This window comes from Scleropages formosus, chromosome 17, assembly GCF_900964775.1.
Source record: "Scleropages formosus chromosome 17, fSclFor1.1, whole genome shotgun sequence".
Classification (NCBI taxonomy): domain Eukaryota; kingdom Metazoa; phylum Chordata; class Actinopteri; order Osteoglossiformes; family Osteoglossidae; genus Scleropages; species Scleropages formosus.
In genome coordinates this window covers 16,594,236-16,618,289 of record NC_041822.1, presented here as the reverse complement: position 1 = coordinate 16,618,289, position 24,054 = coordinate 16,594,236, and the positions used below count along the sequence as shown (strand labels likewise).

At 41.3% G+C, this 24,054-nt stretch overlaps 1 protein-coding gene across 3 annotated transcripts; it reads right to left on the bottom strand.

Moving 5' to 3' along the window:
* Window positions 1-15,819: 15,819 nt before the first annotated feature.
* On the bottom strand, window positions 15,820-22,757 carry LOC108938040 (beta-1,3-galactosyl-O-glycosyl-glycoprotein beta-1,6-N-acetylglucosaminyltransferase 4-like). 3 transcript variants are annotated; one of them, XM_018758315.1, is made up of 2 exons: window positions 22,639-22,757; window positions 15,820-17,191 (listed from the first exon to the last, which is right to left on the bottom strand). In XM_018758315.1, the coding sequence occupies exon 2, from the start codon at window positions 17,188-17,190 to the stop codon at window positions 15,874-15,876; it is 1,317 nt and encodes a 438-aa protein (XP_018613831.1). In that variant the 5' UTR covers window position 17,191; window positions 22,639-22,757; the 3' UTR covers window positions 15,820-15,873. The 3 variants fall into 3 exon arrangements, with proteins under 3 accessions (XP_018613831.1, XP_029115404.1, XP_018613832.1); XM_029259571.1 differs by lacking the exon at window positions 22,639-22,757 and adding an exon at window positions 20,772-20,812; XM_018758316.1 differs by lacking the exon at window positions 22,639-22,757 and adding an exon at window positions 18,120-18,170.
* Between the last annotated feature and the right edge of the window lie 1,297 nt (window positions 22,758-24,054).

Sequence of the window (24,054 nt, the reverse complement as noted above, 5' to 3'; positions counted from 1 at the left end):
TTTTGGCCAGATAAAAGTTTTCCCTTATGGTTTGATCTTTCAATGTGTCAATTTTTTTTTTATTGACTGCACCTTCACTTTTCCTCCCTCAATTTCATTAATGTTCAATTGTACATTAAATACCTACTGTCATTAGGTTTGTCACTGTCTCTGAATTATCAGTAAAATGTCACACCCCTTGAGACGGAGCACAAAATTCATGACTCAGCCAGTTTTTTTCATCATAAAAGAAAATGGCTTTTTAAAATGTACTTGTTTCCTTATAAACACTTATCTGAATGTGAATATGAGGAAACAAATCATTCACTGGGGTGTGGTTTTTGAGATAAGAGTGGTAATCAGTTCTAAAGGTCTGATGAACTTTTTTTAGGAGTAATTTGCTTCTCTGGAACTCAGTGTACTTATGTCGCACTCATGCCATCAAGTCAAATGACCACACCTGCTGTACATCAGAGCAACCAGGGATAAAGGAAGCCACACCGACACACAAGGTTGTGGAATCTCATTAACTCCACTGCTTCTCCTGTGATGGCCGGTGAAACCCACTGCACCGCCAACATAAGCAAACCCACAACTGGGTCCTCACCTACTCCTCGGTCTCCTATCCTCGTTCCTGACAACTTAAACCAAAGATTTTACACATCTGTTAAAATATTTAATAGATTTAACTTATATTTAAATATTTTTTATGAATTGAAACTACTAACCGATAAACAGAAACAATGCATTTTTAAGGACCAAATTCAGAATTTTAAAGACTGTTTTAAAGTACAGTAGCTATTTAAAAGGCTTATATTTATATATCAGCTTTGTTCTTATTAAAGTACAGAGAAACAATAACACCCATTACATAAAATGCAGCATAGCTGAGTTTCTAAAACACAAACAGTCTGAAAGCACTTGTTCTGAGCAGGGTTGGAGTGAACTGGTGCCTAACCTGGCAACACAGGGTGCAAGGTTGGAGGGGGAGCGGACACACCCAGGACAGGACACCAGTCCATTGCAGGGCACCCCAAGCAGGACTTGAACCCCAGACTCACCAGAGAGGGGGACCAGGCCAAACCTGCTGCGCCACCATACCCCCGAAGCACAAATTATGAAAACAAAATCAATGGAAGAGTCAAATACACACACACACACATTTTCAGAACCGCTTGTCCTATACGGGGTCACAGGGAACCGGAGCCTACCCGGCAACACAGGGCGTAAGGCCGGAGGGGGAGGGGACACACCCAGGACGGGACGCCAGTCCATCGCAAGGCACCCCAAGCGGGACTCAAACCCCAGACCCACCGGAGAGCAGGACTGTGGTCCAACCCACTGCGCCACCGCAGAAGAGTCAAATACTGGTCCCAAATTTCCATGTTCTTCTTGAAAGTAGGAAGTAGGAACTGCAAAGTATGATATAAAGCTCATTTTCATACAGTACATGGAGCTTTTTGTTTGTTACAGAAGACCATGTCAAACCGGCCCTGAGGCATGGAAAGTCCCTCGGATGACTTTACCCTATGTGGACACTCACAGGGGTTCCTTGTCCTGTGCAGCATATGCCACATGACAAAGCCATTGACATAGGGCTGGGTATCCAGATAGTCGTCTTCGCTTCAGAGTCCATATGCTGCACATTAAATATTTATTGACATTGTATCTCTATGGGTTGTTTAATTCATGAGCCTTGCAGACATGCTTCCTTGGTTGCATTCTCACTTGGAGGGTAGAACAAACAAAACTTATTAAATTTTAAATTCACAAGCATTGTGAGCGTATACATCATTGCACATAATGAATCCTTTTTACATAATAAATGTTTTGGAACTTTTGGAAAAGTGGAAATGGAAAATACATTTTTCCCACAGGTCATCTTAAACACATGATGTGCTTATGACATTAAGCTATTTTAGCACATATATTGTACAAAAGAGATTTACATTTAGTGTTGCTTGAGCCTGCCACACCATGCAAATGCGTGGGGTGAATGTACTTCCTCCGTGGCTTTTCTTTAAACAATGGAAAGCAGCAACGGACTTTGTTAGGGAACTTTAATGACTTTAACTTTAGTGAACCAACACTAGGACTTTAAACAACATTTACAGAAGTCAACAAAACATTGAACAGTTACCATCAGCACCTCAAACCACATACATCAACACATCTCTCTAGAAACAAAGAAAAAGAAGAAAGAGACTTTTAAATAGCCTTACTGTGTTCTTACAGGAAGGACTGAAATTTTTTTACCAGAAAGGGTATCAAGGACATTGACATGAATTCAGTAAAACAGTCATCTAAAGATGTCCAGTTACAATGAAGCATGACTACAACTTTCCCTTACATTACCGTTCTCTTAAAACAGAATGATTAACGAAAACCAGCTCATGACAAACTTCTGCGTTTCCATCCCACTGATAATGGGTCAAAGTAGAACTGGGAGGATATAAGGCCAACTAAAACGTTGCTTGGGTCTTTCACCACGTCTCAAACGACACAGTTGGGTAAGTGAAGTGCTAGTGAAACACAAACACAAACATGACACATGCATAACAGACATTCCAGGAAACGTTAAGTGTGTGTGTCTCTACGCGTTCGGTGTTTGTGCGGGATATAAAGACTACAGCCAACTGAGTGTGAGCACCCACTAAGATAGCGCAATGGTACAACGAAGGAGTGATTTTCCCCCGACTCCTAACTGGAACAGACGTGCTCTGTCACAAAGTGTGGACATGAACCTATAACAAGTGTCAATGGCTTCAGTCCTTAAGAGCTGCTTAAGCAAGACACTTACCCCACATTGCTCCAGTAAAAACTACCCATCTGTATAAATAAACCATATTTGGCAACTTGACGTTGTAAGCTGTCCTGAAGAAAAGCATCAGCTGGCAGAATGTAAAATGTAAATTTAGGAGTGTGAAATACTTTAATGTGGAAAAGTGTTTCAAGCTCGGGCAATGAACAGTACTAAAGCAGGACAGTTGTAGTGACACTGAGAAAGGCTTCAAGTGGGGATGACTGTCCGTTGTTGGGATCCATTGAACGAACATGCTCTGTAGTAAATGTGTCACCAAGCAATGTAATCAGAGGAGTGTGACCATCTGCCAAGGCTTTCAGAAAGTACGTGGCTCATAAATAGATTCTGCGTCAGCTGCAATTACAGCTTTGGTTGCTTCTAGAAGCGTTCACATTGGAAATTAGCATTCACCATAGCAATACTGTCTTTCATATTGGCCCAGTAAACCCTAAGTTGAGGAAACAATCCTGGTCCTTTGAGACGAAAGACCCAGTGCTGACAAAATCTACAAAATAGCCTCTGCCTGAGTGCAAAGCCCTTTCCATCCACCTAAACTACAACTTATATTTTAATTAATATGTGACATAGAGTGTCAGGAAAAATACAGTACATCTTAGTGCTCATCAAGTATAAGGGCAGTGAATACATCACATAAATTTTATCTTCCTCAAAGGTTTAACAGCACTCTCGGTCTTCAAAATTTTTGGCTGGAAAGTGTCATCACACGGTAGAGATACTGCCTTAGTCATTATGTGAGAGCAGACCTTGAAACAGTATAGTCATGTTTCCTTGCAGCTGAAGAGAGTCTCATACTGCAGTTTCATGGTGACAAACACTTCTGGTAAATTTACAGCTCCGCACTACAGTAGTAACAAGCACCATGCAAAAAACCACAAACCTGCACACTGTCTTAGACTTTCGACATCTCAGAAGTGTTGTCATATAACTGCTTCCAGTCATACAGGAATCTTCTCTCGCAGGGTTTCTCCTTGCGTTATTAAAATTTTCAGAGGCATGCTAGCTGGGTAATTTGTCATTATTTCCTGTCCCTCTCAGGAATGTGGCAGGGTTACCTAGCAGTGTGCAAAAAAGCAGCCTTACTGAATGCTTCAGCTCCACAGCTGCTGCAACCCTGACAATGGCACATGGGCACAGGTGTATCGATCGATAATATAAGTAAACAAATAAAATGGAACTGCTCAGCCAGCAAAACCACAATGGAATCAGTGGTAAAGAAGCAAAGCAGTCAAAGGAACCAAGTGCCAGATAATAAATGTGAGTTAATCGAAAGTTATCCTTCATCTTGTGACTAAAAACTGTGGCCTAATGATGATATTTAATATATATGGACAGTAATATAGTGCATGAGATAGGAGTTCTGAACCGCTTGTCCCATATGGGGTTGCAGGGAGCCTAACTTGGCAACACAGGGTGTAAGGCTGGATGAGGAGGGGGCACACCCAGGACAGGATGCCAGTCCATCACAAGGCACCCCAAGCAGGACTTGAACCCCAAACCCACGGGAGAGCAGGACCCGGTCCAACCCACTGCACCACCACATCCCCCTATGAGATAGGAGTTACTTCGTCCCAATTGAATGCGGCCCCGTCAATGAGACTTATCACGGATATACCTTCAGAAGTCACTTGTGCGCATCGAAACATCCTGCAGCGTCGGGCTAGCATGGTAATACTGTCTATGTGCACTGGCAGCGTAAATGCGTGTTTAATTATAGCTCAAAAAGGTCTGACGACAAGAGTAGCAACCATGGCCGCAGCGTGTTCATTTGCTTCAACTGGTTCACGTGGTTATCATGCTAGCATGCCTCAGAAAATAAAGAAACAAATAAAATACTTTTGCGTTCCACTGCCGTGCTTGAAAAGTAAATTAGTTTAGAAAAAAGATGTCTATTCAAGGTGGCCTGTTATCACTGGTGTGGATCGGCCGCATTCCGCAGCGGAGCATTAATGACCGACGAGAAGAGAGACAAAACTCGTGAAGTCGAGCTCTCTCCACCTACTAATTCTAGTCGTTCCTACTGGACCGAGGAGAGGGTACAGGCAATAGCAAAATTATATCGCGACTCAAGTATCGCTCGGAAAGATGTCAGCTGGAACACATTTCAATGTGGCTACAATCAATCCTCCCCATCATACCCCCTGTTCCCCTACAGCGGCACAGGGTCCTAAACCAGACGCCAATGTTTAACACTTGATGTCTGCTCAGGACAGCACATTTACCTAAAGGGCAGGTTGACCAGAAGAGTAGGATTTGCATATTACATATGATCACAAACAGTGTGGAAAGGGTACATCTCAATCTCTTGTGGTTTAGTCAAGAAAACAGAGGCAGTCTGCAAAATGCTTGTGTAACCTTTACGTGCTTAATGTGAAGAAGCGTAACTTTATTAGAGTTTCTGCCTAGGGCAATGTGATACCGTGTTCGTCCACCCACTGGATTAGGGTAATCCGCTTTCCTCTCCATCACGATTGTATTTCATTTGTTATGCAATATAACTAGGGTTTCCTTCATTCAGTTACCTATTCTTCACGTTAAGGGAGAATATGCTCTAAAGACTCTACCAAAGACCACTGTAAAAGCAAGGACCTATTATATGTCTTCAGTGTTACACAGTTTGCATAATATATGCATTACAAAGTTTCATTAGCCGAAGATTTTACTTTCCACGTCTTGTCATAAATAGTCAGTAGTTTTTATCGATGGTAATAGTATATTTGTAACTGCATATAATTTTTCACAATGACTTCACTTGAAAAGTGTAGTATATTCAGAATTAGAAAGGAGACAGATTTGAAATATTCTCTAATATTGTTAATAATATTAAAGCAATTATATTTGTTTAAAAAACAATCAGCAGAACCCAGCTATGATTTGTATGTGTATGATAAGAATGACAATTCTGAGGCCAAACATTACAAATCAAGACACAAAAAAACTCAACAATTCTCAGATACACATTTATACTGACTTCAGGCTTAATGTATAGGCTGTAGGAGTGTGTCAGGTCTCTTTTAATAAGTTGAGCTGTGTCAGCCACCACAACACCACTAACTTCTCTGCCAGGAAGGAGAGGCAGGCTTGCAGCAGACCCGGACATGACAGCTAACCATAGTGTGAGTGCTTCCAAAGGTGTGTTGGGTGGCAGTTCAGTGACAGTATTCTGTGAGAGATACAACACTGTGCACTGATTGTCCTGTTCAAAACCGTGCTTTAATGCACGATGAATGCATATACCAGAGTGATGGCTGCTTATTACACCTAGGCATGGTTCAACAATCACACTAACAGAGCATACTCATACTTGGCCCAAGGTCCAGAACACCGTATCCATACGACTACCCCCATAACTCTGCAAAACAGTGTTGGTTTGAACTATGTACAAACCAAGCGGTACCAATGCACCATGGGAGAGCCACAGCTCTGGCTATTGTATCAGCTATTTGTAAATCTGACCAAGCAGTGTAGTTTAAATTGGTGTGTCCTGTGGTGACTTGCTGTGTCTGGCTTCCTTAACGTAAAGAAGCAAGACCACCTTCTGTGCCCCACCCCCTGACCCAGCACCCTTTGCAGACTCACTCCTGGCTTCGCAGGTTGCCAAGCTCTTGCAAAAGTCCTTGAGCATGCTGAACGGCGGGTGCTGAAGGGGAGAGGCCAACAGCAGTGAAAGAGGTCTTTGTTGCTGTGAGCTCCATCTTCCCTGGCAGCGCCTGGGGCCACTGTTGAGTGACTGCACTGCTTTCCTTGAGACCTCTGTGGCCACAGCCCTGCACGTCTGTCATAGGTCCAGAAGCTTCAGTTACCACACTGAGAAAGATAGAGTGTGGGCAAAAGCAAGCCTGTGTTTGGTGGAAGGGGAAAGACTACCATGAAATTACAAAACTGCACTTTTTCAAGACTCATGCAATCACTCACTCTCCTTAACCGGTTTACACAGTGTTCCGGAAGCACAGTGCACAAGGCCAAATAAGGTTCTCCTTAGACAGGATGTCAATCAATCATAGGGTACATTTCAGTACTGTAAATAGCAAATATCATCACAGCTCAGTTGCTGGTGGTCAAATGATCAGCTTTCGAGACTGCTTATTATAGATCCCAGAAATGATTTAGGAAAAAATGAACATACATATTCAATTTAAATTTCTAGTAATACTGTATGTACATTTTCTGAAATTTACTGCTTAGGAGCTACTGTGGAATGGTAACAATGAAACTGAGTTAATAAAGTTGTAAGTGTAATTAAAGATCTTAGTGTTTACTAATTTTGTATGGTTCACCATAAACTGGGAACCTCATATAATGGGATGGTAATGCCTCATGACTGTTATCGCAATGTTCTTCTCCAGTTTCACTTGCCTCCCCACACTTTTCTTCCTTGAATCAAGCTGACATCTGATTCATGACAAATTGTGTCTGATGGTTCTGACAAAGTACAAAATTTCATTTCATCCAGGAGTTCCCATTCTTGGTGAGGATATTACCGCTCTGTATGTAGTTTCTGTTGCAACTGAATTCACATTTAATCAGCCTCATTTCCGTTTTTTGAAGAATGCGGTTGTTTCAGGGAATGTCAGACTGAAAATAGCTCAGGAGATGTCATGATTAAATTCAACTTATTTTCCATGCTATTTTTCTTAATTTGTCATTTTATTGCCCTTGCATTATTATTATTAGTCCAGCAAAACCTGTAATGATGAAAAGAAGGAAATAACAAATACATTTATATTTTGTTTGGACCTCCACACATACAAAACAGCATTATTTCAATTGATTAATAGTATTTATATACGCATATATTTATATTGGATGATATATACGTAAAAGGTGCATGTAAATAACTACTGATTATAATGACAAGGTTGAATGTTCAACTTCCTGAGCCTTTAGTTGGTTAAATTCATCTTTCTTATGTTCAGTACTCATATCTTGTTGCATGTTTCATGTATTAACAGATAACTTTCCAGATAGCTGGACTGACAGACCCATGAGAAATGTATCATGTGGATCCTGGTGAGATGATTGAAACTGCAGCAGGTAGCACAGCAGTAACAGCTGCTGCTATTGGATCTCAGGGTTGTAGGTTTCAGTCCCACCTCCAGTTTCAGTGGCCTGAAGAAAGGTACTTATTCTGAATTGCTCCATTAAAAATTATCCAGCTATATAAAGGGATACATTATTGTAAGCAGCTTAACATTATCAGTTGCTTTGGTGAAAAGCATCAGGTAAACGTATTAACCTACATATCAGATTACCTGAAACGCAATATCTTACAAAAACCATGGGCCAAATTACCTCGACCCACTATTCTCCCTTACCACTCTTAAGCACACAATAAGACCAACACTACCAACACCTCCCCTTCATGCCTTGCTTCATCCTATTGCTTCTGCAAGCACATGGGACCCCTCACAACAGGAAACCTGACTCTGACTCACTGACTGACTTCTGCTAAAAATGGACAGAGGACAAATTACATCCACTTTCCCAATTGTAGAAAAATATTATAATGAAATGTAGATAGAGACCTTGGACTACTGAGTTCTTTTTGCTTTCCTGTCTTTTACTTGACTTATCTGCATGTGGCGAAGAGGTCTGCAAAAGAATTTCTAATAAATTTGCATTAAAAAAAAAATTAGTATCTGTAGAAGAGTCCCTACCAAGAAAATACTGGGCTGATAGTGTTCTGGTAGATGTTTCCTTGGATTACCCCAATGACCCATACAAAGAGTAAATTATGCATTCCTTTTTTTGCATAAGGACCCTGAAACTCTGTGTCCTTGTCCTGCAATATGTGAGAACACGTACAGTTGTTGACTGGTTTCACATTGTCTCAAAGTTCTTGAAGTGGGAAAGAAAAACTAACAACTGAAAGCACTGGCCAAAAAACAATCAGTAAAAATGAAATAAAATAAATAAAATCAACACTTAAAAAATTAAATCAAAAGCTCCTCTCAAAAACATGTCCAGTGTAATAAAAACAAAGATAATTACATTTATTTATCAGACACTTTTGTCCAAAGCAACTTCCAATGAACTCTATGTAGTGTTACCAGCCCACACACTTTATTCACCAAGGTGACTTAACACTGCTAGATACACTACTTACAATGGGTAACTCATCCATACACCAGTGGAACACACTCTCTCCATCACTCACACACTATGGGGGAACCTGAACAGCATGTCTTTGGACTGTGGGAGGAAACCAGGGCACCCAGAGGAAACCCATGCAGGTACGAGGAGGACATGCAAACTCCACACAGACTGAGCGAGGGTCAATTCAATTCAATTCAATTTATTTTTATAAAGCGCTCTTCTCACGCAGTGACACAGAGCGCTTCAACACAGGCATAACGCAAGAAAAACAGATACAAACAAAGAAGACAGTCAACTAACGGCTATCATAATAAAGTACTTTTATAGATTTATAGAACTATAAGTATGCCTACTGGCCACCGGGGAAAGGAACAAAAACTCCCAACTGAAGGTTGAGGGAGAAAAAAACCTCTGGGGGTCCACGGGCCAGTGGTTGCCCACCCCTCCTGGGCATTCTAGATAAGTAACAATTGTAAGCCAGTTTAACAAGTAATAATGATATTGTTGCTAAATGGTATATTGGATCCCCAGCTCAGCATGGAATGTCTCGATTCGTCATGACGGTCATCATCCTCAATTAGTATGGGATTCATCTGTCACCACTGGCCGGCCTCCTCAGGTCTTATGTAGCGAGGTAGTAGTGCTCAACAAGAAGAAAGAACAAACCCAAGTCCTCTCACACCACCAAGGTGCTGTGAGACAGCCATGCTACTCTGTGCGAGCATGCTGCCCCGTAAGAGGAGCTCAGATAATCTGTCTTTCAAAACTGGTTGCACCACATTTTTTTACATTTATCTGACACCTTTCTCCAGATTGATTCACAACTACTTACTCATTCGTATAGATGGGGTACTTTACTAGAGTAGTCTTTTGGGTAAGTATCTTGTTCAAAGCTTGTTATAGTTGGAGGTGGGATTTAAACCTACAACCTCTTGGTCCAAAAGCAGCAGCTCTAGCCACAGTACAAATGACTATACAACAGGCTGCCCCTGGATCATTAATTAACACAATGGTTTTCATTTTGCAATGCCTGGCTAAAGTAGCAGGCTGGTCAAACGTATGATCAAGATACTTTCGAACTTGGGTGGTGCAGTGGGTTTGGCCAGCTCCTCATCTCTGGCAGGTCTGGGGTTCAAGTCCCAGTTGGGGTGCCTTGAGGTGGCCTGGTGTCCTGTCCCCTCCCCTCCAGCTTTATGCTGAGTTTGGCTCCAGTTTGCTGCAACCCCCTCTTGGGTCAAACAGTTTCAGTCAGTATGTGTGTGCTTTCAAACTCCCCCAGCAAGAATGAAAATCTGGAGTTAAGAATCCCCCCACAAGATACCAAATGCTTCAGTCAGTTCATACACACATAGGGACCATGCTGTTGTATCCCTGAGAAAAGAATTTGACCTGATCTTCACGTATGGAGAAAAGACACTAAGAGCTCATTGGTCACTTTGGGTACAAAGCACTTTCTAAGAAACTCTTATGCTTCCATAGATGAAAATAAAGTGTTAAAGCTCCATGTCAAGGACTTTCTGAGGGAAGTAATGTTTCATAAGGCAGCTGGGAGTGTAGTGTTTGTTGATGTGAGACATAAAAATCGGCAGTGTATGGTTTACACTCTGCTGTGTCTTGTGCTTACTCAATGAATAGGAACCGGCATTGTTAATTCATTGGGGCCCAACATGCAAATCGATAGATGAAACTCTGCAACTTGTTCATCATCTTTTAAAAATAAATACGTTGTACATTAATGCATTGACTCCCTGTCAATTCTATAAGCATGCCGGCAGAAACAGTGGTACTGCACCAGCTGACTGTATTTTGACAATGGCATGTCTGTATTGTTGTCTCTCCATCTGCTGGCGAAGTGCATTTTTGTTTACTTTGAGTTACAAGTTGCTTTGGCAGAAAAAAGTGTGCGCAAAATGAATAAATCTAAACTGAGATGGAAATGTGCGCAGTTCATCAATACTTGCATTCCCGGTCCTGCGCTGAAAACAGTACCGTTCTTGCACAGTGATGCCTTTCTTTGGCTCATCTAATTGTTTCGTCGTGACAAGACCCCACTCCTCTGTGAAGTAAATTAGATAAAACCTCACATTTCTCATTTGGATAAAGAAAAACACATAGTTTCCTGCTTAAAGTTCAAGTTTCCTGCTTTTGGGTATCTTTGAAGATATGGTCTAAGTCTCACTGTTTTTCAACAAAATGATTCACCGTTTTCAGCAATGGGAAACCTGAAGCAGCTTACTTATACAGCTGTGTAGGAAGCATGGTGAATTAGCGATGTAGAACATAATATCCGTGACAAAGAAGATTTTCCATTGTCATATATGATATATGCACGTTTCCTTTCATTTTTCAGTGGAGAGAGTTTAGAAAAATAAAGTGAAAGCCATAGCAAAAGCTTTAACTACTTGGTTAACCACAGAAGAGCAGAAGGGGGTTCATTGAAATACTGCAGAGCAAACACGATGAAGTGATAAACCACCACTAAAGGCACAGAGATATATCTCAAATGATGCTCTGGTGCACTTTTACTTTACTGTGACATCTGGCTTTTCCGTTAATGAGTGTAGTATTTTAACAGAAAAGTATCCAGCCTCAGTTGCTGCAGTAAAGCCTTGGACCAAGGATTTGTATTAATGGGGAAAACTAAAATCAGTAGCATTTACAATCAATTAAAGCTTCTGTTGAGCGAATATCGTCATGTAAGAATTTGGATTTTCCATGTTCATGTTGCTACAGAGACCTTTGGCAAAGCGTGCTTCTCTGGATGGGTGTGTTTGAGTTTAAAGAGACATTGAACTGCAAACAGAAACTCACACACAGTTCAGCGGTGAATAACCATAGGTACTGCTGGATACCTGGCGAAAAACGACAAATTTCATTGTGTCACAGATAGTATAACAGTAAAAATATACAGTATTTTTTCTCATCCACCAGGCAGCTAAAAGAAATTATTTTAATTAAACATTTAAATGAAGACGGTATGATGCACATACTTGCCTTGTATGCAAGGTGTGTGTGTGTATGATTGAACCCCATGGTTATTTGCTTTCCCACAACATGACGAGGATCCAAGACTTTTCTGTTCTGTTCTAACAGAAGTTAACATTTGTTTTTTTTTTGAAAGGCTGTTATTCTTTGCCCAGCCCATGTAACTGAAACAGACTTATTCTGGCTGTATACACAAAGAAACAGGCTTTCAGATGGTGTAGTGACTGACATAAATTCAAAATAGAGCATAAACCACTTTGGAGAAAAGCGTCTGCTAAATAAATGTAATGTAATGTAAAGGGTGGTGCTATGAAGGCCGGTGTGATTCTTAGAATTACAGTGAGTTTCTTAGAATGACAAGAAGACAGCAACACGTGTGTATACTGTAAATGCAAAAACGACCGCAGGAATGTGGCTTGACATGAAGAGAGCTCAGTAAACTGGGCTGAGTCAGGTTTTCAAAAATTTCATATTTGGTTTATTAAAAAGGAAAATTATTACTTTAAATAGTAAGCCTGCCTTATAGTCTGGAAGAGAGTATAGACAAAACTTTTGTTTCAATTTCCTTAATATGAACAATTTATATGTGAAAAATTAAACAATTAAAAGGAAGGAAAACAATAATGAAAGTAAACACCTGACAACAATTTAAAGTTCTGCTGAAAGAAAATGGCCAAAAAGAACATCTATAATAATAATTATTATACCGCATCTTCTCACAGAAAAATTGCAAACTTGCTTTCAACGTGAACACTGTTATTTGAATAGACCTGAATGACACTGTCAGCCATGGAAAGGAGATATGCAGTAATAATACATTAAGGCCTCTTTTTTCATCATTTTGAAAAAGAATTGCAATCACTCTGAAGTAGGTCAAGTGTTTTTTTCCTATGTGTTCCAACACATTTGGATCAGTAATGTGTTCCAGTACATTTTAAAATTCAGGTTATTTTAGGAAATTAAAATGGTTTATAGTTTTAATTTACATGTTAATTTGTTCTTTTTTGTCCATCAATCTGTCAGGCTGAACAGTGTACTCGGTTGGCGCACAGTGGCATGACGGCTACATTAGTTTTGGGGTTTCATCGTTGGGTTGTCAGTACAACTAAGTGGTGGTCTGCAGCATGTCATTCCTGGGCTGAAAGTGACTCTCGCTCTACCCCTGATGAGAAACCATTATTCTAAGTTAAATTTAAAAATGAAAAAAAAAAAAAAAAATATATATATATATTATACGCAAAAACAGTTTTCTAACTGCCACTGTTTAACTACTGGAAAAACCCAGCTACTTCAGTCCCAACCCCACAACCTTGTCCAGCACCACAAACTTTAACCAAGCTCGCAGACATCCACACTTTTAAATCTGCAGTTCACAAAACGGGGTGTGTACGGAGGTTTTGCGACATGATACGTCTCCATGGAGGCCTGTCTAGCCTTAACCATGGTGTCACTGTATGACGTAATGGAGATTCTGCAAAAGGACTGCCAAGTCCGTATTTATGGCGCTTCCTGTTTCATGGCATCATACGCCATTGAAATGGCTCTTTAACAGAAAGTAGGTTGTGCCAGCGTTGCATTTATTGGTTTTTCCATGGATCACGAAACAAAAACTGCAGTAAAACAGCGTTTTCTTTAGGTGAGGAAAGTGTGTGAAATGGATTCAATTCACTGCTAAAGAGATGGTGCTCAACATGGGAAAAGGCAAAGGAGCTGATGCCAGTAAGTGGGCAACGGGGATGTTGAGGCTCTGGAAAACACTTATTTGGCCTTGCGCGCATATTTGTTCAGCATAGTCATCAGTGTCTGGAAGGTGGCCTGGTCTTACCCGAAAACAGATTAAGCTCACAGACCTCCCTGTGTCAGTAAAACAGCATCGTGGTGGAAAGACCTTTCTTTACTCAGAGCTGACAGAGGCAAAACAAGGCATTCATTCCTTTCAAATAAAATGTAAACATAATCACGGGTTGATGCTGTTATTTGCATGATGTTGTTTACAGAATCTTTCCATAGCAATGTGGGCATTTGGGAGAGAAGCAAATAGGTTCTAGTCTAAAACAAGCTTAGAGATTTATTTCAGACAGTGAAGGTCATCACTTTAAACTGAAGAAGAATCCATAAAAGAAACCAATTTCTAGACCATCAATTTAAATACCATCCTTCTGCCTCATACCACTGGGTTCAAGATTGCCCATAACGCAGAAAATCAAACAGTGTTCCAACAAAACAGGAAAGTAGGCGTACAAAAGCAACTACCTGTGTTTACAAAATGAGAAAACCAGTTTTATTTAACCTGAAACGAATTACTCTTTGCTTCCCATAATCGCGTCTACAACAATTGGCCCATTGCTTTCAAAACCACTGGGAATAAAGTTATTTTCTCACACAAGTTTAAAAATCACCCCTTTAGGGGATATGGGTTTCTACCCATGGAACTCATGCATGAGGCTGAGCCGCAGCTTGGGATGATTCTGCTGGTCTAATGTATTTGGGAGGGGAGCTAAAAGGCAAATGGATCAGCAGTTTCATCTCTGGTAAATACACTTATGATTGCTGGCTTATCCTACTAATCTTTGCGCTTCAAATTTTCAGCTCTTACGTAGCTTTGTGGAAAAAATGCATTCAACAACATACAAAACAGATGTTTAAGGTACTGGTGAAAAGTTCCGATTCATGTAAATGATGATAATGACAAAACACAGACACATTACTGAAACATAAGTTTGAATTTCTAGAGCTTTAATTCTGAAAAAAGTTCACCTCAAGTCACCCCATACACACTCAAAAATTTCTGTAAAATTTTCGCACCTTCTGTAACTTAAAAATATATATTTGCATTTTAAAAAACACCAGAGACATTAATCTCACATTTCAAGGCACAATTGCATAATCATAACCAACACTGTTCCTTAACAAAGGAGAGTTCCAATAAAATTATGACTTCATATGCTGATTAACAAATGTCCCAATTACACTCAAATATCTGACCATGATGCCGCAACAGGAAACAGGCATTTTTCTCTGACAGGTGATATGACTGTGAAATAAGAAAAATGCTTGTTTCCAGATTCTTCTTCTTGGCCAGTCATACAATAAACTTAAAAATTGATTAAAACACAAAACACAACCATCAAACAAACTGGACGGAACAATTCCACGATCTGCCGTGTGAGAGACCTGCAACCCGGTATGATCAGCATCACTCATGTCACTTCCTAGCCTGAAGATGACCACCTACCTTGGTATGGGTGGTCTAGATGACCAGCTGACCACACTTGAACCTGCTGGTGGAACAGTAATACTTTACATTACTTGTGTAAAATCAGCACACTCGAGATCACTGGGAGGCCAGCTGTTAGACCCCCAGAGAGTTTCACCTCCTGTATCAATGACTTTTGCCCCCTCACCTGTTTTGAGATGTACGTTTAATTGCTCCAGTATGCAGTTATAACTACGGCTGCATGTTTCCAATTGCCACTTGTACTTCACAGATCATACAAGCATTCCAGAACAACCAGTTTTCGTGAAGCACTACACAAAAAAAAAAAAAAAAAAAAAGAAGAAGAGAAACATATCTGGAAAGACGTGAACTGGATGGAGCTAAGTTTTTGAGAACCACTTCAGCAGAACCAGTCCACAAGTCTCTCGGATGTGGCACCTTGAATCTGCTTGGGATCTACTGTTCTTTTTCTCTAAAGATTTTGATTACTGTTTATGTGTTTCAGCTGGAAATAATGCCAAAACTAGAGGAAAGAACCATTTTTCTTTGTTTGCAATTTAAATTTTTTTTTTTTTAAAAATTAAAAAAATTAAAGCACAGTTGGTATCAGTTTGAGAAGTGCAATATAAAAAAAGTACTTTACATATGCAACCCCTTAAACCTAGACTCTTAAAAATAAATATTCTTTTGATGACTAAACATATGGTCATTTTTACATTTAAAATATGTATTATATATGTTATGGTCTTCTCAATTGAGGAATTCAGTTCCACCTCTAGACTGGTTTCCCTGAAGCAAAGTTCACCCAGTGCCGTTGATTTTCCTCCAGCTTCTGCTCTAAACACTTAATAAGAACAGGATCCACTTTGGGGTCAAATTTGTTGGCAAACCAATGACCAAAGTTGAGCAGCCAGCGTAGCTCTGCCGCACCGTAGATACACACACTGCGTATGTGAGTGCCCGTACAGGGTGGGTACAGTGACCCTTCCAGGTACATCCACTTCACCAGCCTCGTCTTACTCATCAGGTCCGTCACATCAGGCTGCGACCTGGGAATCTCTCCAGGCACCCCTGGCATTCGCACCAAGGTGGCCCAGAAGTGCTCATCCGGGGAATAGGTGTCTGCGGACCAGGCCAGGAGGTCCTTTACGAGCTGGCTGCCATTAACATGGTTCACAAACTGGCGTGACAGGATGAAATAGGCACTGCCAACGAACACTTCGATGCCATGCGGCGGAGGCGCTTTGGTTTGCGTCGTCTTGACGGGCAGCCGCCCGTATTCGAACGGCACGTCTTTGAGCTCGTGAGAGAAGGTGAAGCGCTGCTTCTTGTACTGACTGGGGCGACTTGACTCAACCATGTTGGCTCCTTGAAGCTTCTTCAGCTCTGCCACGAGCTCAAAGTTGGACCTGAGAGGGAAGTCCTGGCCACATAAGTTAATGACGTACCTCCATTGGACTTTGGAGTCAAGGAGGTCAGACAGACAGTTAAGGTCAGCGTAAAGTCGCGTTATGTGGGCGTACTGTACAAATTCCCGCTTGGAGGCAACAAAGACATTGGAGAAACACCGGGCCAGGTTTTGCATGGCAGCAGCAAATGCCTTCGAGGACTTTTGATCATAGTGAAGACAGTAAACATTGTGAGGCATGTAGATGGCACGCAGAATACGTTCAACCATGGAAGCATGTTTATGCACAACAATCGAGTAAGCCAGTGGAAACTGCTTCTCCTCATCTGATACTGGTATGTCCCCATATCCTCTCAGTGCAATGTATTTGTCACAGTCTGAGGTCAAGGAAACAACAGCATCATCTTCCACATCAACAGTCTTTTTACGCCTGATTTCCAAGGACTTTCCCACCTCTACTGGATCCAGCTCATAAACTGCAGCGCAATCCACCTCATATTCGGAGTGCTCACTCTTGGACACGTTCTTCGTATCTTCATATGTGTCTGTGTCTATGAGGACGCTGTTGTTTGCCGTTTCTTTTTTATAGACCAGAGATTTCAGAAGACACACAATCAGCAGAGGTAAACAAAGGAACAGGTGCTTGTGTTTCAGCTTACGTAAGACAGGACATTGTATTTTCATCCTGTAACGAGAAAAATAAAAACATGTTCAATCACAAAAGATGCAAAGCTCCATTTTGACATATGCAAGATTAAAAAGAGGATGCATGATTAAAAGAGATTTAAAAATCAACCCTGACACGTTCACTTGTACTGCAGAGCAGCATGTTGGATTTTAGAGCAAGGAAAGACTAAATTACAGTATACGTACTTTGAAAGATCTTGCATGGTTACCTAATATTCACCAAAACAGTGCAAAGATTAAGGTAACTGGCTAATGGGACAAGGCAAGGTTTCCGGTCTTCACTTTTACATACATGGTCGATCAGATTTCTATGAAATAAATGTAGTCAAACACTATTTATTTAACCTCACGGATTGTTAGGGTCAAACTGGACCTGTCTTCAAACTTCAACAGCAGTACATGCACCCTAAATTAAATCTTTTTAGCCTGACATTTGATGACTTTTCCCAAAGTCACACAAAATATACATAAATTAAAATACTGTATTAGCATAATTTTCATATTTCTATACAGCTGTAGTTTTTATACAAATATTGCATTTACGGTCAAGTTCGAGCAAGCTCCATTAGATTAACCAGAGGGGATCAAATCAAGAAAAAAAAAAAAAAAAAAAAAGGCTTGTTACGTGGAAACCTTGAAAAAGCACAAATGTGTCACATCTGAATGTGCAACCATCAGAAAAACTGTGTCTATTGTAGGAAGACAACGTATTTCAGTAAGTAACCAAGAAAATACCTAAGACAAGACCACACAACCATATATATCAGTTGATTTTACTGACCGAAAAGATGGCAAGAATGTTTTTCAGATGTTTTTTTCCTGTAAATATTTCAATAATACAATATCAGATGACACAAACAAGTGAAGGGGAAAAGGGGGAGTTCAAAACTGTCACAAGTGCTAACTGGAGTCCCCTCTGCACTTACTGTTTCCAAATCGGAGGTCTTGCCTTCCGTACTCCCTTTAACCTCTACAACCACTCTTGTGTGGTGCATCTCAAACAGAAACAAGGATCGGGAACAAGAAGAAGGCATCATCAGCCTGTGAAGGAGGACAATCCTGACAAAGTCACAGGGGCACACAGCTGCAAGAAGACTGCCTCCTCACCATATTCTACACTAATATTTACGTCTCTGTCCGAACGACTAAAGGAGGCTGTTTTTGGAACAGCTTGCAAAAGCAACAGTTTCTCCTCTCGTGCAAAGACGGAAGCACATTGACCACACACCAGCTGCTGCAGCACTTGGATGGGCTGCCCATGACTGATCTGAAGCCACGCAAAGCAGGAAGCCAGTCCAAAGAGGGATACCCTTTCAAAAAGGACTGCAAACCAAAACAACTTGCAGTAACTGTGAAAAGCACATTACATGACATTGCACTACTTCATTTAGCTGACGCTTTTCTCCAAAGCAACTTACAATGTTAAGTTACTTACAATTATTTACCCATTTATATAGCTGGGTTCTGAAAGGGAATTTTGTGTTGTTGATTGATTGACTTGTTTGTGTTGTCTGATATTGTATTATTGAAAGAATTATTTAAAAAACACACAACTCACAAACATACTTGCCATCTTTTTTGTCAGTAAAATCCACCGAAATATATGGTTGTTATGTGGCCTTAAGTATTTTCTCGGTTACTTGCTGACTTTTTGAAACAGAAACTGTTTTTTATGCCAAGAGATGACAGAAAACAAACAAAAAATAAATGAGTGGTATAAAACTTAAAAACCACACTATCTCACCTGTGGCACACAGATAAAATGTTATTTACCTACTTTATTGATGAGAGAAAGATTGGTTACGGATGCAAAACAGATTTGGAGCTAAAAATGAGATGCAGCAAAACTAATTATGATTGGGCGGTACGGGTGGGTGCCCGCTGTGCGGTGGGTCCGGGGTTTGAGTCCCGCTTGGGGTGCCTTGCGATGGATTCGCATCCAATCCAGGGTGTTTCCCCTCCCCCGCTTCAGCCTTGTGCCCTGTGTTTCTAGGGTAGGCTCTGGCTCACAGTGACTCTGCTCAGGACAAGCAGTTGTTGACATTGGTTGGTAGGATCATAAATGACCCTATCCTGACTGATGAGGCCCAGAGTATAAACTATATGTAAAACTTAACATGCTGCACATGTACTTGTAAAATAGACAATGTCCTGATTTATACTGATTGGTTTTTATCCTCTGCAAGATCATATGTGGTCACACAAATTCATTTATACCAAGCACCTTGGTCGGGTTGAAAGAACACATAAAGACTATTTTGCAAAGTGTCTGTCTAATATCGTGTCAAATGTGGAGGAAATGCTGGGCAAAAGAACCCCTGATTAACTGCGACCCTTCCAGGTGAGTAGCTGGAAGAACACATGATGCTCTGTTCCCAGCATCCCTAGTGTCACACCCTGCTGCAGGGCTCAGAATTAAAGGCTCCACTGTGGTACATTAACCAAATTACTAATTTGCCTCCATTCCCCAAAGTAGGGCAGATTCTCTCCCTGTGGATCGTGACAGGGTGTAACTTTAAGAATTTGAATATTTGCACTCACTCGTACAGAATTTGGGAACGTGAATAATATCATATTTCACAATCACAGGAGCAATGCTGGTTGTAAGGGTCTAGTAAAGTAAGTTTTCATGCATTTAGGCTCATGACGCTTGAAATCTTTGCCTCACAGAATATAACTGCTCCCTGTCACATCAAATTTAACATTGCAGATTTAACAAATGTAACCTTATTAGTGTGGACATGATGAAAACGCAGCAGGTATCCTCCAGAATCTGATTTAAAATAACTAGCTGGGCCAGCTGGTAGTGTGATGATTAGAGGTGCTGCCTTTTGACCCAAAGACTGTAGGTTTGAATGCCACCTCCAGCTGTAGTATCCTTGTGCAGAATACATACCCTAAAATTGCTTTGGTAAAATAAATTACCAAGCTGCATAAATGGGTAAATAATTTTAAGTAGTTTTCCATTGTACAGGAGGGTGCGGTGGTGCAGCGGGCTTGGCCGGTGCCTGCTCTCTGGTGGGTCTGGGGTTTGAGTCCAGCTTGGGGTGCCTTGCAACGGACTGGCGTCCCGTCCTGGGTGTGTCCCCTCCCCCTCCAGCCTTACGCCCTGTGTTGTCGGGCTAGGCTCTGACTCGCCGCGACCCCGCTTGGGACCAGCGGTTTCAGTCAATGTGTGTGAGAAAGAGTTTACCATTGTAACTTTCTTTTGAGAAAAGTGTCAAATAAATGAATAAATATAAACCATGACCACACAACAGGGCAAAGTACTTTCCTCTCCAGTTAACAAGTGCACAATATTTAAAACATCACCAGCAATTAGAACAGTGAACGTAAAAGACATCACCCTTGTTCATGCAAGTTTATTTCTAAATATGCATCTATTTTCAAGTAAATAACTTGATTTTTCATATTTGAAATGATGTTTGCTGTCAGTGATGGGAGACTGACAGAGTGCAGATAGTTGTTATGATGGTCACTAGGCAACATAGTGTGTCTGCTATGTGCTCTGGACTGTACGTTTTTCCTTTTTCAGGCACAAAACAGTATTTTTTACCAGATATAGCCAAAGCGCTTACCTCATAAATTGCCCTTGTGAAACAGAAAGAAAAAGAACAAGCCATTGCTTTCAGTTGCGCAATCCCATGTGTCACGCCTCCGGGAACGAGCAGAGCGGCAACACCTGTGGCTAATTGAGAACCGCCGGGATATAAGGAGCTCTGAGCCCACACCATGATGTGGATTCTTACAAATGCCTTTGTGGGTTTGCTGGCTCAGTGGCCTTTCTTTGTGTGGTCCCAGTTTTTGACTCTTGCCTGGTTTCCCTGGTCTGTGATGCTCGTGCCTTGAGAGACCTTTGCCTGTCCTACGAACCTTGTTGAACAATTAAAGCCAACCTGCAATTGGGTGCACTACCTACCTGTCTCCAGCCTGCTTGTTCCAAGCCTGACACCACATATGCATAAGAAGCGTTTGATGAGAATTTGAAATCTATTCCTCCAATCAGTTGCTAAAAAGTTGGCCACTGCAATAGCAGTTAAAACAAGGTGGATAATCTGTCAATATATCAGTCAAATTTTCCCTTAGTGTGAGAATTGTAATTGTTATGAAGAAAATTCACAAAATGTTCTGCAAGAGGAAATATAAAAAAGACACAGTTTACCATGTGGGGTAAAGGAGAAGAAATTCCCCTTGGTGTTAAAACAAGGCAGCCACATTGAATTCAACAGAAAAGTAGTTAAAACAATTTAGTGTGTCTAGAATATTAACAATCAATGTATCCATAGCATTTAAAAATGATCTCAAAAAAAAAAAAAAACCTTCCTCCGACATATATTATTTGAGTCTTTGGATCAGTCTTGGGTGACATTCAGACTCACTGACACTATGCTGCAAACTCTAAAATTTGCATTAGCGACAGACAAACGAAATCCACCAGACCCGTGGAAAGTGCTGTCAAGTTTCAAAGATATTTTCATCTTTACAGCCTTCATTTATTCACACCCCACCTAAATGATTACTACTAGATTACTGAAAACTGACATAACTTTATTGCCTGTTAGCCTACAACACTGTCACACAGAAATAGTCAACAGCTGAGTCATCATTAAGTCTGGTTGAAGTGGCGCAGAAATCCAATTTGCATTTCAATGATCAGGTAGGATTTCAAGACACGAGGGTGTCCGTACAGAATCCCTGATGCCAGATCCATGGTTGCCACCCATGGGCCACGAAAATCTTGTTGACACTGACTGTGCCTGGTGCAGCGGAAGGGCAGGGACATGGCATGTCGCTCCTTCAACACCACCACGTGTGGAGCACAACTGCATGCAAGAGAGTCCTACGCCGGACCTGTGTGCCCGTTTACTTCCCTGCCGTACCGGCCAGGTGGCACCCAGCCTCTTCACACACACATCACGCTGCTTTTCCCACACTTTTTATCAGGGCTGTCAAACTGCTGATCGACAGTCCCATTTTATTTCCTTTCCCCCCCCCCACCTTCCTTTCCTTTCCTTTCCTTTCCTTTCCTTTATTTCCATTTTCTTTACGGGCGAGAGTCGTGTTCCGCCCCGAGCTCGTCCCGAGCGAGAGGATCGCTTCGGACCAATAAACTGACCTCAACTGAACTGAAATGTTCGGCGAGACGAATATTCTTCCGCTCCGTTATTGCTAACCGAGTTAAACATAAAGGTCCGTTTCTCTCCGGTAACTTACGGGAGCTGCACGTGCGCGCCGCGGGGCGGTTTCGCCAAACTACTGACAGTACGGTACCGTGTTCCGTTCATACGATTCACAAAATAAGATTATAAGGTGCTGGCGATGTCGTGACGTGCACACGGGGTACACACGTAAGCACACGGACACGGGCACGGGCACACGGAGAGTAGTAACCCCCTCGGAGTTTGAGGGGCGCGTCCGCGGAAACGGTGCGTTGAAGTTGCTTACTTTCATGGTGGTCTTGTGTCCGGTCCGTCCCGAAGTTCAAGTTGGGTCAATGGATCGAGATGTACGTCGCTTTTGAGCCTCAGGAAAAGTCCCTGAAATGAATAATAAATGTGAACGCAAAGGGGGATGTGCTGATTTAAAGCCGCTGACGGAAAGTGGGAGGGACCCGAGGGGGAGGTGTGACACACACACACACACGCGCGCAGTCAGAGGTTGTGTGGGGCTCCGCGCAGAGCGGCTCCAGTGCGGCGGTCGCGGCACGTTCCGCACCCCGCGAGACTTTTCCTTGACGACCGAACTCGAGAGAATTCACCGCTGCTTATAGCCTAGGAGGGGCTCGCGGAGCCTCTCAGACCATAACCTAAGAAACACACCGATATCCGGTTTGTCCCCGCGCCAGCGGCCCAACCTTTGACAAGGACTATTTTCCTTTTTTCTCCATCATCATGTGTGTCCTTTTTTTCTTCTCTTTTTATTTTCATACTTTTCCTCCATGTTTGTGTTTAAAATGCGTGTTTTTGGTCGCCTTCAAACAACTTGGTGGTGACCAGTGGAACAGGAGCTGCGCGGCCGCGTATGAAACACAAATATGATGCGTTTATAAATGCAGCGCGACACACTGATTCTGAACGGTGTACATGGACATGGAACGTTACCAAAGATACTGTTGTACACTTTGAAATTTACTGTTCAATGAGAAGTTGAAGTACCCATAAAGGTTCTCAACTCTGTTGTTTTGTAAATTATTTGGTATCTCCCCCTATTACTACGGCCAACCCTTTACCCATTATTCTAACTTGTGACCTTTGCGTTTTAATAGCTACACTAATGAATGCGCGTACGCAGCGTGGTTAATTATATAACAATAAAAGAGATCAATAACATTTTATAAAGAATAGAAATAATTTTCATGTCTATTTTTCCACAGAAATATATTGAATCTGGATCAAGCATGGTTGTGACAGTTTATGTTTAACTCAAATAATTATATTGGTGTCTGTAAGAACAAGGGAGAGTAGATGCAAAGAAGATGCTGGTGCATTCATTTCAGGATCTGTAACAAGGTGGACATAATTCATGGACTGCTGTGCAGTTTGACCAGAATTTGTACAATTTAAGTATTTGCTCTAGACAAATATGGATTCCTGAATCTCAGTTTACTTGATACAAAACACGTGCACAATGCTTGTCATACTTTTATTTTAAATTTACAATGGTCCAAAAGGTGCCAAGTGAAACTTTATGCATTTTAAATGCATCATTGATGACTCAAGTGTGAGGAGAAGCAGTGACACAACCAGAAACTTTCAGAATACTATTTTGTGATGCTTGTTGTTTTGAAATATTTATCAACAGAAAGCACTTCAAACACTGCAAAAAATTCAAGTAACAGAAACATCAAATTAGAATTTTTCT